Raw genomic sequence first — 10426 nt, 5'->3', positions numbered from 1 at the left:
TTCCTGCTGCATCTCCCCATGACCTCTCAAACCCTTCAGTTTCAGCCCTAAACTTACAATTTATGTTCTACATAATAAAATTTAACAGATTCATAAAGATCACAAATATGAGCTTCCACCTGTGGAGTGCCACTCAGCAGGTGAGGAACAAACCCAGTGCCATGTCTCAACCCAGCTCTGAACAAAAAGTGGCTCAAAATAAAAATTGAAAATTATGACAATAAAGGCACAGTATTCCAGAACAATTATCAGTCAGCTATGGAAAGAGTATTGATACAATAAAAAAAATCCTTGCAGATATTGAGAAAAAGAATGAGAATTTACAGTTACCAGGATAGGGAAAAATTGGCAAGGGCAGGCTCCATATGGGAATTTTCTTGTTCAAGGCCATAAATTTTCTTTGACTCAAAGCACTTGAAGACAGATGAGAAATCTTTCACTATTTGGTAAATTATGAAAAACACACAGGAACAAAATGAACACTCTACTTAGTAAAGCCACAGAAATAAAAGACAGGAATTCTCAACAATGTGCATAAAATACTTAAAAGATGTTAATACAAGAACATGTTACTTGCTCTCACAGAGGAGATCTTCCCAGTCCCTCAATTTCAACTAGCAGGCACAGGAGGGGTGTGGATGGGACAATTAATCTATCAGTTCTACTCACTTATTCACAATGCAACAATCAAAATCAATGACTGAACAGAGCTGGAAAGGGCAGATGAGGGCTTTAGTCAACTTGTAAAGATTTTAAGAAATCAAATTAAAATAGTTGTGAAGTAAGAACAGCAGCTAATCTTAATTAGAAAGTCAGAGTAAAACTTCAGTGAAATTCCTCTCTCCCACACCACATGTAGCCTTTAACTGAAGACAAATTGCTGGCATTTTTGTAATCTACTAAGTTAAAGTCATTACCTTGACAGTGCCAGGAAGTCTAATTTCCTGGAGCAGTAACACAAAGATTTATAAGTGAGTTTAAACACTCACCTCCTGGAATAGAAAATCTATCATCAGCATCAGGCTATGTGGAGAGCAATTGAAGATTTCAGATAATGGAAAAAGAAGAAATTCACCTACTGACAAGTTCACCTAAGATCTCATACCCTACATACACAGGCTGCTGACTGAGGTAAGTGTACACACAAAACTGAGCTTTCAGATAAATTCAGCTTCTCTATGAGGTCGCTGCTGCAGCCAAACAGACTTTTTCAACTATAAGCAGCTTCAACACTATCTCAGTATTTCTGCTAGACTCTCCTAAACTTACATTCCCATTAAAATGGAAGTAAGCTTAAATAATAAAAATGGAAAAGATAAATTAATAACCACTATAATAACTAATTTAAAGGAGAGAATGAGTTAGCTCATCCACCAGGCTGAAGTGTACCTGCACACATCTCCTGTGCTGAAAACCTTCAACTCCCTAATGAGATAAGCTGAAACCACAGCTGAATTTCAACACCTAAAGCATCTTAGAGCATCTGCTTTTATGTCACTGGATGTGTATGTGCATAAACAAGATGACACAAGATTTGCTTAAACCAAATAGCACAGAGGTCTGGATTTAATTAGGAATAACCTGCTGATTCCATATAAGAAGCTGTTTTGCTCTTCTGGACTTTCTCCTGCTGTGCTCTAGCACTGATGAACAGAGGCAGGCAAGCCAACACCTTCGCATCAGGAGGATTAAATGTTACAACCTTTATAACATCTTCAGAGGGCTGACACACTTCAGTGCTGATTCTTTTCAGAAAACCTTATCGCATAGTCTGCCATCTGAGACTCTGCTTTCCTCTGCACAGATATGATTAATCCTGATCTTCCCCACAACGCATGAGACTCCTGTCACTATTCCTGCTCAGAAATAAAGACTATGTGAACACAGCAAAGGAATTGTACTATGCTTTGTATTTAATGTGCACACAGGAGAAATGAGCATTTGCACTGTGGTAGTGCAGAAGAGAACATGCTGCAGAGGAGACAGCCAACTCCACTGTCAGTGACCTACTTCATACTGGGGAAGGGATTTCAGCAACACTTTTTTTTTTCCCTTTATAGAAGCAGGAATTTTTGAAAGTACTAAATTTAGCAAGGTCCCGAGGACCACATTCATAATTTCTTGTCAGTGCTGTCCCATTCGCATATGGGTCTTTAAAAGCTCTTACCAATACCCCACAAATTTATCCTCTTTCTCTGCAACTGGCAGAAAAAAATATTCTCCTTTCAACAAAGAAAAAACAAGAAGCTTCTCTTCCACAATCCTTCCTCATGAGAACAGCAGTACTCTGGACACTGCCAGAGCACATACATTTATTTTTTAATATCTGATGAGACAGCTTCTGAAAGCATTGCAAGTTCTCCTGTCTCACATTATCCAGTTTACCACAGATAACAACCCTGAACTGGAAGTTTTCCCCTGCTAGAATGTCTAGCACATAGAATTATTACAGGCTTGAAAATGGTTTCAGGGCTGCTCAAATGCTGTGTTGCAGCAAAATCTGATTTCCATTAAAAAAACCAAGAGTAATAATAAGAAAAGAAGACTCTAGTTCATCACTTTGAAAAAAAAAGAACTGCCTTCACTCACTCCTCTCCAGAGCAAATGAATTCCAGGAAAAATAAAATAAATTACTAGCATTTAAACTAGGTAATAACTCACATGACCCTTTGGACTGCTCAGGATAGGAACATCACCCTAAACTGTCCTGAACAAAGACTGAGAAAATCCCTGCCACCCACACAGACATTAATCCACCCCCCAGCTAGAAACTACACAAGTTTCTGGTATTATCATGTCTGGTTACAGGATAGGCAGAGATTCCTGTAATTAAAGTAATTTGGAGACCAAATGAAATTTCAAGAATCACAGAAAATAGGTCTTCATTAGTTTGCTACTTCTAGTACATGTTTTTTCAAGTAATCATAGGCAGCTATCAGTTAAACTAAGGGATCGTAACTACAAATATTTTTACAGGGAAATCATGACGTCAAGTTCTGGAAACCTAGCCTTTAGATCCTCCAGATAAGCACCGTGGATGTTGACTCCTGGAAGCTTAACAATACTGTATCCCAGTATTTGTTAACTACCACAATATTCATTTACTGCATTGCATGAACAAATCTTATTACTGCAGTTTCATCTGCCCACAAAGATTCCAGCTGAAAACTCACTTTAATATGGCTTTAATAATACATGAAAGAGATTAATCTATAACTGTTGATTTTTGAAATAGCACTTCACTGTGTCACTCAAACTGAGTGCTTTTGATCATTAAAACTTGCATGATTTTTCAATCTTAGTAACAAGGTTCTGCTTCAACTGAGAGCTGGTCTCATCAGAGCCAATTATACTCTGTGGCATAGATTTGACTGGAGCTTTTAAGGGTTTTTAAACTACAATTTTAATTTTCTCATTTTACTGAACAATTCAAAGTCCTAGCAATCTTCTTAGAACCTTTACTATCCAGGAACTCTCACGTAAACTAGAAGCTTAGCAGGAAACTACTAGTAAAAAAGTGAACAAAAATGTATCACTTAATGTATTTTTTACTCTTAGCACACTCAGTTTCTCAGGCCTTTTTCCATGTCAAAAGGTTTCTTTCAAAATACTTTCAATCTCATGAACTAATCTAGCGAGAGATATGTAGTCATATTAAAATCTATTCTGCTTAGAGTAAATTGGGGTATCTCAAAGTTCTCAAAGACTTGAAGACTGTGATTTTTAGCAATTGAATATAATAATGAACTGTATAAACCACAACACTCTACTGTTAGCAAAGCCACATGGAAGATTTTTATCTTATTTTCTAAGTTATGCAAGTTCCATTTCTCTGCAGAAATCCTTGATTTCCACTTTTCCCCTTAGTGACACCTATATTCCAATCACAGTTAGAAAGGAATGAAAGTGCTGAAGCTTTTTCTGTATTTTGTGATCCTTTCTTCTTCTGCATCCTTAAGAAGCCTCCTTCCCCTGCAATAACCAATGCCCAGGCCTGAACTAATGGCTTTAAAGTGGAGGTTGGTCAGGGGACGTTTCCTGCAGCTCTCCAAATAGGATGGCATTGCACCTTCTAAGAGCTGCATTAGCATCTTGTGCAATAATGAATGCACCAAAGGACAGTTAACATTTAGGTATTAGCCTAGAAACTGTACCGATTTTTAAGAGTGTCTCTAAATAGAATAGATCCATCACTATATTAGGGTTAGTTTGCATATCATCAATCAGAGCATTAATGCTTATGAATTTATGTTAGAGTGCAGCACTTTACATGTATAATTACTGACTAGCATCTCTAAGGATGTTAGATATGCTGCCCTGTTTACAGTAAGGAAACTGAAGCACAAAGTAACTGATTTGCTCAAGGTCACTAAAGTAGCATAATTCAGGTATCCAAGTCTAAGTCCAGGGCTCTCTCTATCGTGTCACACTGTCTAATATCATACAAGTGATGCAGGAAGAGTTTAAGCTTTTCCTTCTGAAGAACACTAAGGGAGTTTTGAGTATTCACAGATCATTAAGGTGAGGGTGCTATGGGAGAGCTTTTCCTGCAAGGCTAAGTTGACAGGGTGGCACTGCAGCAGTTGCCATGACAATGGCTGAATCTTTGCAGTGACATTGCACACACTTCTCGTCTGCAATCTCAAAGCACCATCCAGTGCTGTAAGAAGTCTGACAAGATCCCAAATCATCTCCTAATCTCCAATTAAAAAGAGCACCACATAAGCTGGGAAAGAATGCAGATTGTGCAAGATTTCACCTCTGCCAGAGCTGAAATACCAAAGTGCAACCCAAAAGAATTTTCTGGTGCATCTCTCAATTTTGTAAAATACAGGTGCTACTCGTTACACATAGGAAAGAATACTGTAAACAGAAGACTACTGGTGAAGATGAAAAATTCACTCATCCCCTGCTCTCACTCTCCAATTTATCAGAACACTGAATAGAGAGATGCCAGAGAAGGGAAAAGTTTGTGATAAGTACACTCACCTAATGTACTTAACTTCTTATGTTCACAAATAGTGCAGCCAATTTGGAAACGGAATTGTAAAAAGAAGACAGCATGCACTCACCCCTCTATGGAATTAGAATCACCTAACACCAAATCAGATGGGCTTCTGTAAGATTCCAGCCATTTAGAAGCTATAAATATAAATGCTGGTTTTATCCAGTATTGAATGCTAGATAACAACAAGCACTGACACATACATTATTTCAATTAACTGAATACAAAAGAAAGATCAGCATGATATGCTCATATCTCAAGTTCCTTTAAGAGCCTCCAGCTCCCAGGCTACTTGTTATTTCCAAACCCACAAACATTAGCATTACCTTTTGCTGCTTCAGACCGCTTAGGCAAATCAAGTGTATCAAAATTTCGGTCCAAATCTCCATTCTTCTTTCCTGTGCACAAAAAATAAGAAAACAGATGGAAAAGACTGTGAGCATACTGACAGTTTAGGTACTGTTATGTGCATCTACAAGATCAGAGAAGATACAGACTCAGAACATAAATCACAGACTGTTACCCATATTTGTACACATCTGACTTGAAATCCAGCTGCACAGCTATAGTTTTAGCATAAGCAACTTAGGGACTAAAATCCACAGATTTTCTAGGTTGATTCACAAACATGCTTAGCACCAATACTTCTGGGGTTTTGAAGAGTGCTTAAAATCTTTGAAAACTGTGCCATTTCCCTTCTTGGCAAAGCTACACCCCTCCCTCAGAAGCCCAGTATTTACTTCTTAGTTCCACAGAGAAATTTTGACTTGAATCTTGGATGAAGGAGAAATTAGCAGTAGAGCAATATGCAACAGGTTTTCTTTGCAGCATGCTCTCATTGTGACTACCACAAAGGAAGGCCTAGATATTGTACAGACAGCACAAGTTAACCTTCAATTGCCCTTCAATCAATAAAGTGCCATTTTGACTACTTACTAGAAATGGAAACAATTCCATATTTTTGCTGAGAGGCAGTTTCAAACCATCACATCAGCTTGAATTTATACAATCTTTCATAGAAAGCAGAAGAAAATCTAGACTTCAGTTTTAGTTAAGTTGGGAATTTCAGATTATGTAAACAGCTAGGGAGAGAAGAGTTAATTTTCATACCCTCCTCTCCCACCTTGGAGACAAAATGCCCTGAGTAAGCCTGCATGGATGCTGTGGGATAAGCAGGCACGTTGGCATCACAGAAGTACTGACAGCAGAGAGATATTTTGAAGTGCAGGAATTTGCATGGCTTCTAAGGAGAGCACTACACAATTTAGCTTTCCCAAATTATTTTCAGGGCAAAAATCAAGTTATTTTTTCCCTCTCCCTCAAGAGCAGGGGAAGCAGGTGTGATGTGACAAATTCAGAGCAACACGATTTAAGCTACCAGAGGTGGCTGCTGAGCAGGGACTTTACCAGGCTGCAAACAGGGGCTTACAGGCAGGGCTGAAAGCTCCACCAGTCAGGATGCTTGAAATCAAATAAGTAAATGATTCTTGAAAACGTTTTGTGGAGATTAGTCTGACTCTTGACAGGGAACAGGTCACAAAATGAGAAAGGCCAATCCCTGTCCTGTTATAGCAGAAGCTGGAGCAGCTTCTGCATGGTGAATTCAAAGGCCAATCTACCTTCCTTTTGACAAAAGGATAAACATATGCAGTACAACATGGAGAAGAAATAGAGCTTTTACATACCAATATAAATATTTTAAAATAACATCAAGAGGGGAAAAAATCCAACACCTCAAGGTAGTATTCCAATTCCTTCTTCTCTTTGGAAATGTCACACACTTTTGTTTTTAAATGGCAACACAGCACACCAGCCAACTTTAACTACTGTGCAAAACAAAACATGCATGTAGAAGTTCCATTCAGCTGAAGTAATTTGCTTAATTAGCTAAAGTATGAAAAAGCCCATCCAAGCTGCCAAAAGGTCATGCAGCCAGGTACCATGCCACTCTTTTGAACGTGTTTTTTCTAAAGGAAAGGAGAGAAATTAGCTGCACTTTGCAGCCCTCCATCAATTTTTTACTCCATGGAAGAACCAGAAACATGTTGCCTGGGGAACCACATACTAGAAAGAAAAAATGCTGTGCATCACCAAAGGACACTGCATTTCATAATGGCAGCTGAACCCAGTTACTGGCTGCAAACCCCTGCTGACCCTTAGAGCATTGACCGGAAAAAGCAGCGCAGAGGGAGAAAAAAAAAAAAGCATTGATGGAAGTTAGTGTTTAGGAAAGATTACAGACCAATAAATATGACTCCATCTTATCTACAAGTAGGACAGTCTTTTCACATGACCCCAAATTTCATCTCTCTGGCATTAGCTAGTTTAAAACTGAAAACACTTATCCAGATAGCCAGACCTTATTTAACACAACTACTCATTTCACAACTTCTCTCTATAATTTAAGTGATGGGGCTTAGCTGTGCAGAACTGAGATGGCACAGTAAGAGTTTCCTCTTTTCTAGTGCACTGTTTCATAAGCAGCAAATACTTGTGCACAGCTTCTTAAGAAAGATACTGTCCAGGAGAGCAGCACTGGCTGCTACATCTTACGAGCTAGCAGTGCAGAAATCTGCCTGTTTACTAAACCATCTTTCATTATGACAGCGCGCTCCTCCTGTACTCCGTGGTCTTCAGTTGCTGCCTCTCCATTTCTGGGCCAGCCTACAAATACAGGCTGTCTTCTATGAAGCTTTTGCTGCTTTGTCTCTCCACACTCTGAGAAACCAACCCACCTCGCAGGCAAAACCACATCTGTTCAAAGCAGAATCTTCCAGCTGGTTACAAATGGAAGCAATTCAGAACAGAGCTCTGACCTAGGGGATTTCAACTCTACAAATTACTTATTTAATCAAATTGAACAAGGGCCAGAAATACCCAAAGCACTTTTTTCCAGGGTTTTCCTATAGAGAGGAGGCAACCAAGCTGTAAGAAGACTACAAAAGAAATCCATCTAGAAGGCAAATGTTTCAAAATCCGAGGCACAGCAGATATTTTTCCCATTTGATTTTTACAGAACATACAAATACTGGTTTGGAGCTCCTAAAAAGGTGACCCAATTTAGCAAGTTTGAGAGCCTACCAATTACAAATCTCTCAGCCATTCCCTGGCCTGACCAATACCATCTTCACTGCCAGCTTCTGTAGCTCTGACCACCTCCTCCATCAGTCAAGCCTGTCAGTAATGCCAGTGTACATTGATGCTGAAATGACCACACTAGCAGTAGCAGTTTAAGACCTTGGTTTTGTACATTTAAATTTCTGCCCTTGTATGCATCTCCCTGCTCCTCAAGTTTTGCAGCCCAAGGTATGTCAAGAGAAAAGGCAATGCTGTAAGATGAGAATCATGACTCCAGACTTTGCCAGGAGACAGACAGCCTTGAACATGCCTGCTGACAGGTCCATGTTATGAGACCTGGCTGCAGGAATTGGCACAGCACTCTGGTTTGGGAAATCTGCCTGACATGAGACTTGCTTGTGCAAGATGCAATTTACAGTCTTTGAAACAGTGAGATTAAAATTCTTTCTCTTCACTTCCACCCACCCGCCCCCCCCTGCTACTTTTCATTATGTAAGAAACAGTCAAAACATGACCTTCAGCATTTTCATGGGATTTTGAGGTGTGGCCCAGTGTTACTGACCACTAATGTTGTTGGTCTTCCTCAAATGTTGTTTTACTTTAGTGGATAACCAAAGCAGCTATTCAGCTAGACCTTTTTGCTGAAGGATTAATTCCCCAATGCTTTCTTTCTGATTAAAAAAAAAAGTTGACACTAAAGAGACTCTTGAAAAAACCACCCTTGAGCCCCCAGCCATCAATGCTGTTCCTATTAATCTACCCACTGAACCAGACTGCAGAGGAATGACAGGTATCAGGAATCAAGGTCTGAGCTCTGTCTTGCCAACATGCCCATCCTCACAGGCTCAACAGTAACAGTCTAAAATCAGTGTCTCTCGGAACACTACTGAGCACCATTTATTGGGTGGAGCAGTTCCATTCCCCCCTGAACATTCCTCCTTTGGCTCAACCCTCTTGAACCCATTGACAGGAAGGCAAGTGTCACCAACTGAAAATGACCCTGCCTTCTCCCCAGCATCAGCCTCCATAGCTCAGTAGAAGTCTCCAAGGCACTTCCAAGCTGAGAAGCAAGGTAAGCAAACTTCAGCCTCAGCCGTACCTATTCCAATCTTATGTATTGCAATTTTACTTCTTGTGCTGGGTTGAGGAACTAAAGGGCACATCCCCTGAGGCATTTACTGGGAACAGCTTCATAAAGCTAGTCTGAGTGCCAGTAATAAAGATGCAGCAGCCCAGGCATGCATGCCCAAGCAGACAAAATACCAAGGATCTCTGAGAATACACATCCAAGCTGCTGAGCCTTCATGGCTACTGCCACCTTGAGCAGCCAGAAAAGGTGCACTTTGATATGGCAGGGCTGGTGAGACAACCTGCACATGTAGGTGTTCCCTCTCTCATGGGGCTAATCAGGCCAGTTGCAAATTGATCTCCATATTGCACTTACACCAGGAATGACTAAAATCTTTGTCTTTTCTGTTCTCAGGGTGGGAAGACCAAACTGAAAATGAGAGGACTTCCATGCCTACTGAAATGAACAGGAGGATGCACTGAAGAAGCAGAGGAGAAGGAGAATGAAGATGACCTTGAACTCAGCTCTTTGCCTTGCATGTAAAAGCTGAACAAAGCATATTATGGTGATGATGAAAAGAAAATATTGCAAAGACTCACCTTGATTGAACCACTCCTCTAATTACCAGAAAAGCAGCAAAAGAAAAACAAAAATTTACAGGAAGGAAGAAAATACAAAGGAACAGTCACAAAGAGGCAGAATTTCACAGAACAGGTTCAGAATGTGAGTATTACAAGAATACTACAGAACTTTCATCAGTTAAAAAAGCAAACTGAATCAAGCTATTTGACTTTCCCTCTTTTGTTCTTGCTGAAAAAAGAAGTATTTTTCTGAGGTGCTCACAGAACTGAAAGGACAGAAGGGTGACTAGCCCTTTGCAGAAGTGTTTGAAATGCTATGACCAATGACCATGAAACAAAATAAAATAAACATGGAAACACTGCAAGATTAAGTGAACAAGAGGGGGAGAGAATTGATCTATTTTGAGATCCTAGACTGAGAAAATTAAGGCAGGTTCAACCAGGTATTCACATAAATTTAACAGTGAGAAAAGGAAATTTCTCTTTATGACTTTAAAAGCACATCAATTTTTTTTTTTTTCAACATTATAGCTGCCTGTACCCCTCTATCTTTCTGATCTACATATTCCCAGCAGCAGGCTCAGCATTATTACCAGTTGATTTCCCTCTAGAGAACAACACACTTTAAAAAGAGCACTGCAAAGGGGCAAAACCCCCATGTTAAAATATACTTTGGAAATTGTCATTTCCTGC

General features: G+C 39.7%; 1 protein-coding gene across 1 annotated transcript in view; it reads right to left on the bottom strand.

Moving 5' to 3' along the window:
- Positions 1 to 10426, bottom strand: part of ARVCF (armadillo repeat gene deleted in velocardiofacial syndrome) — a 149900-nt gene that overhangs the window by 31559 nt on the left and 107915 nt on the right. The window contains exons 10-11 of the mRNA XM_009997651.1: positions 9752 to 9769; positions 5332 to 5403 (exon numbers count right to left, since the gene is read on the bottom strand). Coding sequence (XP_009995953.1) covers positions 5332 to 5403; positions 9752 to 9769 — 90 coding nt within the window. The remainder of the gene's footprint in view (positions 1 to 5331; positions 5404 to 9751; positions 9770 to 10426) is intronic.

The sequence above is a fragment of the Chaetura pelagica genome, unplaced genomic scaffold (genome assembly GCF_000747805.2).
Source record: "Chaetura pelagica isolate M959 unplaced genomic scaffold, ChaPel_1.0 scaffold45, whole genome shotgun sequence".
NCBI lineage: Eukaryota > Metazoa > Chordata > Aves > Apodiformes > Apodidae > Chaetura > Chaetura pelagica.
This window is presented reverse-complemented; position numbering and strand designations above follow the sequence as displayed.